The sequence below is a fragment of the Heterocephalus glaber genome, unplaced genomic scaffold (genome assembly GCF_053883595.1).
Source record: "Heterocephalus glaber isolate CG9 unplaced genomic scaffold, H.glaber_assembly_v1.0 deba00001428, whole genome shotgun sequence".
Lineage (NCBI taxonomy): Eukaryota > Metazoa > Chordata > Mammalia > Rodentia > Bathyergidae > Heterocephalus > Heterocephalus glaber.
Window position 1 is genome coordinate 31538922 of NW_028258293.1, and position 14675 is coordinate 31553596.

General features: G+C 36.0%; 1 protein-coding gene across 7 annotated transcripts in view; it reads left to right on the top strand.

The window, feature by feature from the left end:
• The window catches only part of Acer3 (alkaline ceramidase 3), a 168606-nt gene that overhangs the window by 123893 nt on the left and 30038 nt on the right, over positions 1-14675 (top strand). For 6 of the 7 annotated variants that reach the window (XM_087211989.1, XM_087211993.1, XM_087211992.1 and 3 more), the window contains one exon: positions 14336-14394. In XM_087211989.1, coding sequence (XP_087068115.1) covers positions 14336-14394 — 59 coding nt within the window. The other variant, XM_087211991.1, reaches the window with a different exon arrangement.

The window sequence follows — 14675 nt, forward strand, 5'->3', positions numbered from 1 at the left end:
AGAGTCAAGGAAAATAAAGAAACAGGCAAAGATGTTCCAAACACATGCACAAGGTAATCTCCAGAAACTGACCCTCATGAAACAGAATTCAAAACAACAGTCATAAAAATGGACACTAACTGAACTAAATAATTCACTAGAGTGGTTGAACAGCAGATTAGGTCAAACAAGAAAAGATCAGAAGTCATGAAGACAGGTCGCAAGACATGAGGAGCAAAAAGAAAAATGAAAAAGAGTAAAAAATGGTTAAAGGAATTATGGATACATACTACCAAGCAGACTAATATATGCATTATAAGAGTCAGAAGGAGAAGAAAAAGGACCAGCAAGCCTATTCAAAGAAATAATGGCTGAAATTTTCCAAAAGCTGAGGAAGGAAACACCAAGTTCTAGGAAGCTCAAAGGATAATTAATAAGCTGAACCCCACCCCGCAAAAAAAATCTCATCCCTAGACACAATCAGGATTACCAAAAGTCAAAGACAAAAAGAATTTTGAAAGCAGCAAAAGAAAAGCACTTGTCACATTTTAGGGAACCTCCATGAAACTATCAGCAGATGTTTCAAATGAAATCTTAAGCAAAAAAGAGATAGTATGATATATTCAAAGGGGTATATGAAAAGAAATCGAGCAAAAATATTATCCATGGCAAAACTATCCTTCAAAAACAAAGAAGAATTAAAGACTTTCCCAACCAAACAAAAGCTTAAACTGGATCTGCCTTAATAACAAATACTAAAGGAAGTTCTTCAGGTTAAAATGAGTGAGTGCTAAGTGACAACACAGTAGCAAAAGAAAGTATGAAACTCATTGGTATGGGTAAATATCTAGACAGATCCAGACTACTGTACTACCATAATGGGAAGATAACTCTAATGTAAAAGATAAAAGCATTAAAAATAACTATAAAATACATATGTAAGAAATGGCTGGGATTTAGCTCAGGGGCACCTCACCTGCTTACAAGTGCAAGCAAGGTCCTGAGTTCGATCCCAGGTACCAAAAAAACAAATAAAATATTTAAGAGACAATATGAAGAGATATAAATTGTGAAAAGTAACATAAAGTGGGGGTAGTAGGAAGAATTAAAGGGTAAATGTTTTATATATGATTGGACTTAATTTACCAACAAAGTAGACATTTATAGCCTAGCACAATGACACATGCCTATGATCCTAGCTACTTGGGAAACTAAGGAAGGAAGTTTACAAGTTCAAGGCCAGCCCAACCAACTTAGCAAAGATTGTCTCCAAATTTTAAAAATATTTTTTGAGGTTTGTTTTTTGCCATAGGGTCTCACTTTGTAGCCCAGACTGGCCTCAAACTTGTATTCTTCCTGTCTCAGCCTCCTGATTGCTAAGACTACAGGCTGTGCACTGATGCCTAGCAAAACTACTTTTTAATTTTTTTTTTTATGGCCAGGGATTTAGCTAAGTGGTGCCGCCGCCTTCCTCGCAAGCACAAAGCCCTGAGTTTGATTCCTGGTACAAAAAAATAATTTTTTTCTTTTAAAGTTCTTTTTAATTTTTTTCTTGCCTGCTGTCTTCAATGCCCAGCAGAAGAAGAAGAAGAAGAAGAAGAAGAAGAAGAAGAAGAAGAAGAAGAAGAAGAAGAAGAAGAAGAAGAAGAAGAAGAAGAAGAAGAAGAAGAAGAAGAAGAAGAAGAAGAAGAAGAAGAAGAAGAAGAAGAGGAGGAAGAAGAAGAAGAGGAAGAGGAAGAAGAGGAAGAAGAAGAAGAAGAAGAAGAAGAAGAAGAAGAAGAAGAAGAAGAAGAAGAAGAAGAAGAAGAAGAAGAAGAAGAAGAAGAAGAAGAAAAGACCATAACTGTTGGATGTTTTGTTATAGCTCCTTGGTAATAAGTAAGAATATCTACAGAAATTGCACAAAAGAAAAACAGGAAGTTGCACATTATTGCAAAATATCAACAAAATACAAAAGAAGACAGCAAGAGGGAAAAAGGCAAAATAAGACTAACAGAAAGCAGTTAACAAATTGGCAATAGTAATCCTTTCCTATTAATAATTACTTTCACATAAAAGGAAAGACATGGGGAGGGAAGTACCCCATCCATAATTCTATTACTCTGGAAGACTGACACAGGAGAATCAAAAGTTTGTGTCCTACTAGGGAAACTTAGCAAGACCTTGTCTCAAAAAATAAATAAATAAATAAATAAATAAAGGGGGCCTGGGGGGCCAGGGGTGTAGCTCCGTGGCACTGCACCTGCCTGGCAAGCACAAGGTACTGAGTTCGATCCCCAGTACAGGGAAAAGAAAAGGATCCAAAGGCCCTGGGTTCAGTCCCTAGTACCACAAACAGAAAAAAAATAGAGTCCCTAAATGTATTTTTTAAAATTCTATGTATTGTCTCTAAGACACTCAGAGTCAAAGACTGTACATGGGACAAAAGTGAAAGATTGGGAAAAGATGCTCTATGCAAGTGGTAACCAAAAGAGAACAGGGTGACAATACTTAGGTCAGACAAACCACACTTGAAGTAAGAAACTGTTACAAGAAGCAAAGAAGAATCAATTGACTAGAAAGATATAACTAAATATGCACCGAGCATCTAAATATATAAAGCAAAGATTCATAGAAATGAAGGGAGAGTTAGCAATACAACAATAAGAGGGGACTTTAATACCTCATTTTCAATAATGGATAGAATATCCAGACCAGAAGATCAATGAGGAAACAACTGAACTGAAAATCAAATGGACCAAGCAGACACATACAAAACATTCAACATATACATTCTTCACAAGCACACCAAGATCTTTCTCCAGAATAGAATGTGTTAGGGCACAAAAGTCTTAACAAATTTAAGAAGACTGAAATGATACAAATAGTTTTGTTAAATATGATGGAAAGAAACTAGAAATCACAAAAGGAAAATTGGAAAATTCATATAATGTGGAAATTAATATATTCTCAAATAACCATTGGGTTAAAGAAATTAGGAAATATCTTGACAACTAAACCATAGCATATCAAAACCTATGGAATACAGCAAAAGCAGTACTAAGGGAAGTATATACTGATAAATGCCTACATTAAAAGGAGAAAGAACTCAAATAAACAACTAATGTTATACCTCAAAAAATTAGAAAAAGAACAAACCAAACCCCAGTTTGGCTGAAGGAAAGAAATAATAAGGATTAGAACAGAAATAAATGAAATAGAAAAACAATTTTTAAAAAGATCAACAAATCTAAGAATTGTATTGAGAAGATGAGCAAAATTAAGACTACAAAAAGACTCAAAATTAGAAATGTAAGAGACATTCCACCTGATGACATAGAAATAAAGTTGGGAGACAACTATGAACAATTATATGCCAACAAATTGGATAACCTAGAATAAATGTACAAATTCCTAGAAACAAGCAACTTACTAAGAGTGAATCATTAAAAGAAACTTCTGAATAGATTTTTAACTAGTAAGAAGATTGAATCTGGAATGAAAATCCCCCCCCAAAAAAACAGTACAGGTCTAGATGACTTTATTGGCAGATTCTACCACACATTTAAAGAAGCAATACCAATTCTCAGACTCTTCCAAAAAAGGTGATGAGGAGTGAACATTTCCAGCCTAATTTATGAGGCTAGAATTATTCTGATACCAAAGACAAAGATTCTCCAAGAAAAGAAAACTGTAGGCCAGTATCCCTGATGAGCACAGATGCAAAAACCTCAATAAAGCACTAGCAAACCAAATCCAACAGTACATTCAAATGATCATCAACCATAACCAACTGGGATTTATCTCTAGAATGCAAGGATAGTTCAATATATGAAAATCATTTAATATGATATGCTGGATTAACAAATATAAACACATGTTGTCTCAATAGATGCAGAAAGAGTATTAGACAAAATTCAATGCTCTTTGGGCTGAGGATTTAGCTCAGTGGTGCCACCACCTGCCTCAAGTGAAAGGTCCCGAGTTCAATCCCAGGTACCAAAAAAAAAAAAATTAAATTAAATTAAAATTCAATGCTCTTTTGTGATTTTTAAAAAGCAACAAACTAGAAACAAGAAAATTACTTCAATAATAAAGGCCAGGTATGAAAAGGTCTCAGCAATCATATTCAATGGTGAAAACTAACTGCTTTTCCTCTTAAAATCAGAAACAAGACAAGGATCCCCACTGACACCACTTCTATTCCATAAAGTACCAGAAGTTCTAATTAGAGCAGTTAGGAAAAAAGAAATAAAAGACATTGAACTTCAACAGGAAGAATTAAAATTGTTCCTGTTTGCAGACATGATCTAATATATAAAAACCCTAAAGATTGTACAAAATAATGAATTTTGTACAGTTGTAGAATACAAAACCAACATACAAAAGTCAGTTACATTCCTACTAGTTTTAGTTTGTTGAAAAGAAAGATTAGTGTAATTGTTTCTTTATTGTAAGAACTCTTTTTGATTTAAGTCTTATACTCTGAGTGACTACTTTGAACAATACACAATGCAATAACAATTGTTATCTCTTGATTGTGGAGTTTTGTTTTATTTTTTCATAAAATAAAATCAGATTCCTATACAGTAACAGTAACTATTTGTAACGGAAGTTAGGAAAATAATACCATTTATAATACTAGAACCAAAAAAATCTTGGAATAAACTAAGTAGGTTATAAATATGTACGCAAAATATTAGTAAAAGAAATTAGGACACCAACACATTGAGAAAAATCCTTTTCTCATGAGTTAGAAGACTTACTAAAAGTGTTGATACTGGGCTGGGGATTTAGTTCAGTGGCGCCACACCTGCCTTGCAAGCACGGGGTCCTGAGTTTGATCTCCAGTAACAAAAACAAAAGGTGTAGATACTTTACCAAGTAATCTATAAATTCAGTGCAGTTTCAATAAAAATTCCAAAGGAATTTTTATAGAAATAGAAATAAAACCGTAACATTCATGTGAAACCGGAAAAGGAACAACAATAGCCAAATCAGTCTTGAGAAGGAACTAAGCTGAAGGCACTTCCTTATTTTAAAATATATTACTGACAGAAGTAGTGCTATGCTCCTGTTTTCCCAGCTTCTTGGGAGACTGGGGGAGGAGTATCATGTGATTCCAGGAGTTTCAGGCCACTCTAGGCAACATAACAAGACCCTGTCTTTTAAAAAATGGTTAGACTGAGCCCAGAGGAAGGGGCTTCTGGGCCATTGTTCCACTGCTCCCAGCCCAGAGGAAGGGGCTTCCAGGCCACCTTTCCATCGCTCCCAGCACAGAGGAGGTAAGCCGCACAAGCACCAACAGCACACACACACCCCCGCTGCCCGGCAAAATGAGAAGACATGTAAACAAGTCTCAAAACCAGACTTCCAGATCACATAGAGCAATCCCAAAGGGAAATGAGATGGAACACTCTGATACTCAATGACCTGGACTCCCTGAACTGGCAACAAAAGAGGATCTGGAAAAAATGAAATCAGAAATAATTTCTCACAGAACAGCAGAGATTGTGCCCATAGTACAAGACATGATTAATAAATCTAGAGAGGACACAGATAAAAATACAGAGGAGCTGAGGAACATGATGGAATCCCAACATAGGAAACAAATGGAATCCATAAAACAGATGCAAACAGATTTCCAGGAGATTAAAAATGCCATTGAGAGTCTACACAGCAGAATGAAGCAATGTGAGGACAGAATTTCATATATAGAAGATAAGATTGCCATTAGAGACCAGGAAAATAAAAATTGCTTTAAAATTGTACAGTACCCTGAGAAATCAACCCAGAGCTGCTACACGATGGAAAGAAGAATAACATAAGACTAATGAGAGTCAATGAAGAAACAAGAGAGAGTGCAGATACCATTAAAAAAAACTGTTCACGGAAGTAATGGCAGAAAATTTCCTAAGCAGGGGAAAAGAACTTGACATACAGATAAATGAGGCATATAGAACTCCAGCTGGCCTTGATCAAAAAAAAATCTACACATAGGCATATAATTGTTAAGATTCCAGAAATCCAACAGAAGAACAAAGTTCTACAAGCAGTTACAGAAAAGAAACAAATCACACACAAAGGAAAGCCCATCAGAATCTTAGCAGACTTCTCAACACAAACCATCAAGGCAAGAAGAGCTTGGAGTGACATATTCCAAGCCCTAAAGGAAAACAGCCTCCAACCCAGACTGATGTACACTGCAAAGCTATCTTTCAAAATTGATGGAGAAATAAGATACTTTCATGACAAAGAGCACCTTAGGAACTTCGTGAATACCAAACCAGCACTCCAAGAAATTTTAGACAAAATCCTAGGAACAGACAATGAGTATCACAACCCCAGGAAGTTCAGCAGAATGAATCCATCAGGTGCGACAAGAAATTAAATGCAAAGGGGGAGAATCCAACAAGAAGAAAAAGTCTTGACAATGATAACTCAATATGTATCAGTTATAACCATCAATGTTAATGGTCTCAACTCACCAATCAAAAGAAATAGACTGGCACAATGGGTCAAGAAGCAAGATCCAACAATATGCTGCATACAAGAAATACAATTCAAAAAGAAACTCATAGATTGAAAGGTAAAGGGTGGAAAACAATACACCATGCAACAGGAACCCAAAAAAAAGCAGGAGTAGCTATGCTTCTTGCAGATCAAGTCGATTTCAAAGCAACACTCATTAAGAGAGACAAAGAAGGACACTACATCCTTGTGAAGGGAACAATCCAACAGAAAGAGATGACAATCATAAATATATATGTGCCAAACACTAGTGCGCTCAGCTATATAAAACAAATACTAGTGGACCTGAAAAGTCATATATACACTAATACAGTTGTAGTGGGGGACCTCAATACAAATAGATCAACTAGACAAAAAATAAGTAATGAAATACTAGAACTCAATCGAACTCTTAAACAAATGAACTTAACAGATGTTTACAGAGTCTTCCACCCAACAAAATCAGAATACACATTCTTTTCAGCTGCACACGGGTCATTCTCCAAAATAGACCACATACTCACTCATAGAATGTGATTAAGTGCAAAGGAATTGGAAGTTATCCCCTGTATATTATCAGACCATAGTGCGATGAAATTGGAAATCAGTAGCAAAAGAAACCACAAAAATTACATGAACACATGGAAATTGAACAACACATTTCTGAATAACCAATGGTTCACAGAGGAAATTAAAGAACAAATCAGACAGTACCTTCAATTAAATGACAATGACAGTGCAACATATCAGAATCTATGGGACACAATGAAAGCAGTCTTAGGAGGGAAATTCATAGCAGTGAATACATATTAGGAAAACAGAGTGAGCCCAGTTAAACAAACTGATGCTGAACCTCAAGCTTCTAGAAGAACAAGAGCAGGACAAACCCAAAGCTCATACAAGGGAGGAAATTATAAAGAGCAGAGCAGAAATTAATGCAATGGAGACTAAGAGAACTATACAGAAAATGAAGCCAAGAGTTGGTTCTTTGAAAGAATCAACAAAATTGACAAACCCTTAGCCAACCTTGTCAGAAAAAGGAAAGAAAAGGCCCAAATCCATGCAATCAGGAGTGAAAAGGGTGAAATTACAAGAGACTCAGCAGATATCTAGAGGATCATCAATACCTACATCCAGAACCTATATGCCAATAAGATGGACAACACAGAAGAAATGGACAGATTGCTAGATATGTATGAATTACCAAAGTTGAACGAAGAAGACCTAAAAATTCTAAACCCAATATCAACCAATGAAATTGAAAAGATAATTAAAAACTTACCAACCAAGAAAAGCCCAGGTCCTGATGGCTTCACTGCTGAATTCTACAAGACATTTAGAGAGGAACTACTGTCACTACTGTTTAAAGTCTTCAATGAAATTGAAAGGGAAGCAGTACTCCCAAATTCACTCCTGGAAGCAAGCATCACCTTGATCCCCAAAGCAGAGAAAGACCCAACCACAAAAGAGAACTATAGGCCAATCGCACTAATGAACATAGATGCAAAAATCCTTAATAAGATACTGACAAGTAGAATGCAGAAGATCATCAAGGAGCTCATACACCCTGACCAAGTGGGATTCATCCCAGGGATGCAGGGATGGTTTAACATACACAAATCAATCAATGCAATACACTCTATCAATAGAGCCAAGGACAAAAACCATATGAGTATCTCCATAGATGCAGAAAAAGCTTTTGACAAAATCCAACATGCATTTATGATAAAAACCCTACAAAAAATGGGAATAGATGGTCTCTACTTCAAACTGATAAAAGCCATCTATGAAAAACCAACAGCCAATATCATACTAAATGGTCAAAAACTGAAATCCTTCACACTCAAATCAGGAACAAGACAAGGATGTCCACTATCCCCACTCTTGTTCAATATAGTTTTGGAAACATTAACCACGGCAGTTACACAATAGAAAGAAACAAAAGGAATAAAGATAGGAAATGAAGACATCAAATTGTCATTATTTGCAGATGACATGATACTCTATATAGAAGGCCCCAAGTACTCCACCAAAAGTCTTCTAGACTTAATAACTAAATTAAGTAGAGTAGCTGGCTACAAGGTCAACACACAAAAATCAATAGCTTTCTTCTGCAAAAACAAAAGACTCACTGAGACAGACATAGGGCAATCAGTTCCTTTCACAATAGCATCCAAAAACCTGAAATACTTAGGAATCAACCTAACAAAAGAAATCAAAGACCTCTTCTCTGAAAACTATAGTACTTTGAAAAAAGAGATTGAAGATGATATCAGAAAATGGACAGACATCCCCTGCTTCTGGGTAGGAAGGATCAACATAGTGAAAATGACCATACTTCCAAAGCCCCTATATAGATTCAATGCAATCCCAATTAAAATCCCAGAAGCATACTTCAAGGACCTTGAGAAAACAATCCAAAAATTCATTTGGAACATAAAGAGACCCAAAATAGCAAAAGCAATTCTAGGTAACAGAGACATGGCAGGGGGTATCACAATCCCCAACTTGAAACTATACTACAAAGCTACTGTGATAAAAACAGCATGGTACTGGCTAAGAAACAGACCTGAGGACCAATGGAACAGATTAGAAGATGCAGAAACAACTCCAAACACACTCAGTCATCTCATCTTCGATAAAGGAGCCAAACACCCTCACTGGAAGAAAGATAGCCTCTTTAATAAATGGTGCTGGAAAAATTGGGTTTGAACTTGCCAAAGATTAAAACTAGACTTATATCTCTCACCATGCACTAAACTAAAATTGAAATGGATTAAGGATCTAAATATTGAAATAAAAATGCTCAATCACCTGGAACAGAAGTTAGGTAGAACTCTTGAAGACATTAGTGTAGGAAAATATTTTATGAACAAAACCTCCTTTGAACATGAGCTAGCACAAACAATCAACAAGTGGGATCTCTTCTTACTAAAAAGCTTCTGCACAGCAAGAGAAACCACCAACAATATGAAGAGACAACCCACAATGTGGGAAAAAATCTTCACCAGCTGTCCCTCAGACAAAGGTCTACTATCTCGAATCTATAAAGAACTTTAAAAAAATCAGACCTCCCTAATTTAAAGACCCAATCCAAAAATGTACATCTGAAATGAGCAGACATTTCTCAGCCAAAGAAGTAGAAATAACAAATAAACATATGAAAAAATGTTCGACATTACTGGTCATTAGAGAGATGCAAATGAAAACAATACTGAAATACCACCTCACTCCAGAAAGAATGGCTGCTATCATGAAATCAACCAAGGTGGGGCTGTGGGGAAAGAGGAACCCTGCTCCACTGCTGATCGGAGTGTAAACTGGTGCAACCACTGTGGAAATCAGTATGGAGATACCTCAAAGAACTAGGACTGGAAGTCCCATTTGACCCAGCTATTCCCCTGCTAGGTATCTTCCCCAAAGATTTAAAAGAATCATACCACAGTGATATATGTGTACCCATGTTCATACCACAACAATTTGTAATAGCTAAAACTTGGAAGCAGCCCAAATGCCCATGAACTGGAGACTTTTTTTTATAAAATGGAGAAAATGTGGGGTTTTTTATGAAATGGAGTACTACTCAGCCATTAAAAATGAGAAATTAGAGACATTTATAGCTAAATAGAATCACATTGAGGCAATACTCTTAAGTGAAATAAATAGGACACACATGTATAAATACCAAATAGTTTCTCTAGTGTGAGAAACTGAAAGTGTAAATAAGGACTAAAAGGTATAATAGATAATGTGAAATAGGAAGAAAAGGGGCAAAGGGGAAGAGGAACCCCAAGGCGAGGGGTAGGGGAAAGGAAAGAACGGAATGAAATTAATATGAGAAAATGGAAACAGTCTTTGTAAATAGGGAGGGATGGAGGGGTTGAAGGGAGGGCAGGGGAAGGGGGAAAAATAAGATCCAAGAGAGATTATGTAAAGGTGCAAATTTCCAATGATGAATGTCATTATATTGTATACCTAAAATGTACCAATAAAATAAAATTTTTAAAAAATGATTAGACCATCACTCAATATTACAATGTCCTATTGAAAGATTGAAGGACAATAATAAGTGATACAGAAAAAAATCATGATTTTTTTTAAATCTCAAAGCTAAAATTAGCAAGGATCTTGTTAATATGATAAAGATTATTTTAAAATATCTATAGCAGGGCTGGGGGTTTTGCTCAGTCATAGAGAATATGCTTAGCATGCATGAGGCCCTCATTTTGATCCCCAGCACCAAAAAACCAACAACAAGAACAAAACTATAGCAACATTATACTTAATGGTGAACCGTTATTTCCATTTGAGATTAGGTATGAGATCACAATGTGTTTTTGATTTTGTTTGTTTGTGTTTTTGTTTTTGTTTTTTGAGACAGGGCCTCACTATGTAATTCAGGCTGGCTTGAACTCACTGTGTACCCTAGGCTGGACTCAAACTCCCAGAGATCCTCCTGACTCAGCCTTCCAAGTGCTGGGATTACAGGCATGCACCACAACTCCTGGCTACAGTGTCTTTTATTACCAATTCTATTCCTGAAAGTGTTGGCCTATCCAGTTAGCCAAGAAAAATAAAATTATTGAATTGAAAAGAATGAAGAAAACTTGTATAGATGTGGAACAAAAGAAACATACATGTTGGTTGGAAAATAAATAGTACCGCTTTAGAAAACAGTAGCTTTTTTAGTCATTTTGATAATGCTGTATATATACACTATGCTGTATAAAATGCTGTATATACATCCATCAGTTACCTTCCTGAAGATATACTCTAGAGAAACTTTGTAACTATACATTATGATATGCAAATAAGTTCATAATAGTGAAAATGTTCAAAACAGTTCATCAAGCAAATACATTATAGGTAAATAAACTGGGGTATTTTCATCCAATTAAATACGTAGTACCTAAGGTAGGGGTGTAGCTTAGTGATAAAGTACTTGCTTGGCATGCATTAGGTCCTGGGTTCAATTCCCAGCATGGACCAAAAAAAAATTAGAAACAGTATGTAGCATCAAAAATGAATAACTCGGGACGGGGATGTAGCTCAATGGTGCCATGCCTGCCTGGCAAGCACAAGGTCCTGAGTTCGATCCCCAGTACCAGAAAAAGAAAGGGAAAAAACAAGTAATTCATGGCCATATAAAATAACATAATTGAATCATAAAAGACAAATGCAAATGCATACAATACTATTCTATTGTAATGCAAGATTTAGCTTCATTAAAATTTTATTATAATTCAAAATAAACAGTATTATTTAGGAATGCATATTTAGGTGACCGATTTTATTATTAAATACTGTATATAAAGAAAAGTAAGAAAATGTTTATTGGGCTGGGGATGTAGCTCAGTGGTAGAGTGCTTGCCCAACAAATGTGCAGCCCTGAATTCAATCCCCAGCACCACAAATAAAAAAGGGAGTGGGAGTTCTTTTAAAAAAATGTTTATCATGAAAGCCAAGAAAGTGGTTTCCTCTGAGGAGGTAGGCAGAGGGTTGGATTGGGAATAAACACATGCAGGACTTCTGGGATTTTAACAGGAATCTATTTCCTAACCTGGGTAGTGTTACCAAATCAGAGGTGTTGCCCAGGTCCTTGATGTCTTGATCAAAGAATTGAGCAGGACACCCAAAAGGAGGAGCAAGATCAAAGATTTATTGAAAATGAAAGTGCACTCCACAGGTTTAGAGTAGGCCAGTGAGAAGGGCTCAAGACCCAGAAGAGGCTTGGTGCTGAGGGTTTTAAGCATTGGGTTTTGGAGTGGGATTAAAGGGTTGGTGTGATGTTTGACCCCTGCCAGTGAGCAGCTTGGATCTGCCATCTCTTAGGCAGTAAAGTTTGGTTTTTGTTCTTTAACCTTTTATGGCCCTTGGAAGAACTGACATGACATCCAAAGCTCACTGAGGGAAAGGGATCGAAACTGCATAGTCAGTGACGTAGTATTAGAGCTGAGTCAGCCAAGGATTGCCGGAAACCACTGGGCTTATGCATGGAGCCTTATTGTGTAGAAACAAGGTTACCTGGTTACTTTCTCCCTTTGTGTTTAGACCTGGATATCCTGATCCAGGGCTAATGTTTAACTCACAAGATAGGTCTAGCCCAGAAAGCAGGCTCCAAGGCAGAGCTCCCTCTTCTTTCTCCAGCCAATTTCCTGAGCTAACTCCTGCATCAGACAGGTGTTTTCCTACCTGTACAGTTGTAGTCTATATGGGGGGTTTTTTGTATTTAATATTTAGCACTTAAAAGTTAAATACTCCCACTAGGATCAATTTTTTAGGTAGTGATACCCATCCAATGTTCAATATAGATGAAAAACAGGAGCTAAATCTAGGAGATGTAGAAACAAAGAGCATAGAAGAACAGATTGAATCTTGGTCAAGAAGAAATGGGCATCTCTTTTCTTTAGAGACTAGGGATGGGAGAAAGAATACAGGGAGAAGGTCCATGTGAATGCAGAAATCTTTAAGAGAATTAAAAAGAGTTGAGAGTTATACTGTTGTAAAATGAGAAACACAATTTTGCTCAGAGTTAAAGAGAAGGAAAGGAGCTAGTAAACTACCTTTTCTTCAGGTGTTGGAAGATATTTAAAATCTCATGTAACCATTCAGAATTTAAATTGGTGTTGAACTTTGATATTTTTTATAAGCAGGCTCTTAATTTTTCCTCAGAAGTTAGCATAACTTAATTATATAATTGCAATTACTTTTTTACTATTTTACTTTTATTGGTGAATGTTTGCAGTATATAATGATTACATTTCTTGTGGGGAGTTGTTACATGTACCTAACACATCTTAATTCTTTTTTTCATCCTCTTCCTCTCCCCTCTTTAAAATGTAATGAGCCTGGCATGGTGGCTCATGTCTGTAATCCCAGCACTTCAGAGGTTGAGGCAGGAAGATTGCCACAAGTTCAAGGCCACGTAGGGCTGAATAGTAAGTTCAAGGCCAGCCTGGACTATATAGCAAGACCCTGTCTCAAAAAAAAACTAACAGTGTAATGAAAAGCACCTCTCTATTCAGGGCTTACATTCTGCTTTCTTTAAATGTATACTTTAAATTCTGCTTAATAAACTTTACTGACACATCCTGAAAATTCGTTTTTTGTGATGGAAGTCATCAAATCTGCAACCTGCCCTGTGAATTAGACATAACCTCCAGAACTTGATAAACCAGAATCTTCCAGGACAGTTGCTTTCATCTGTTGGCTTAGAAAGCAGAGACTAGTTCCCCCAGTACTTTATGTAATAAGAATGAGAGTCCAATGAAAACAAACTTCCTTCAAAACATGGTAGGAGTAGGCCAGGGATTTAGCTCAGTGGTTCTGCTGCCTGCTTCGTAAGCGCAAGGCCCCGAGTTCTATTCCCAGTACCAAAAAAAAAAAAAAACATAGTAGAAGACAAAACATATCTGTATTATCATATACAACAGCAAGTGAATAAATGAGAAAGTGAAGAAACTTAAGTTATTGCTAAGGAAATGGCAATGGTGCAAAATTCCTGAGAATATGTGATACTTTCTTTTTTAATTTAAGTTTGTGAATTACCATGATAATTAAGATGTTTTCACTGTAATTTCAACACACTATAATAATTAAAGGACAACAGTAGAAAATCAAGTATGTAACTCTTAAATACCTTATTTTTTACCTTTTTCCTTTGGTTTTAGCTGAGTTGTTATGGATTAAAATAATTTTTGCAGAAGCAAAGTATGTTTTATAAAATAAAATTTCTGTGTTTCAAAAAAATGTAATGAAAGATAACAAATGTTTACATTTAGTTGAAAGTGCTAATTTGGGTGGCAAAATATACTTCCTTTGCCAGAGAATAATGATTGTACTGACTTCATTTTTCTTTCTTGTTCAGGTCATGTATGGAATGTTGGTCTTTACATTAGTACTTCGATCTGTTTATATTGTTACATGGTAAGTAGCTTGGATCATTATCCATCAACATTATGATTAAAGTATATCTAGACTTTATAACAGTAAATCTTTACCCTAAACTGAAATAACACATAAAACCTAACTCCAGCAGACATATTGATAGAAATCTGTAACTTGACATTTATTATAGTATAAGGAATGCTAGTTTTTCAGGCAAGTTGTTAATTGGCATCATGAGAAAACAGGAGCTTGAAAATTAAAAAATTTGAGGAAAGCTGTGTATGATGGCATCTTTTTGAATATATATAACATTGACTAGG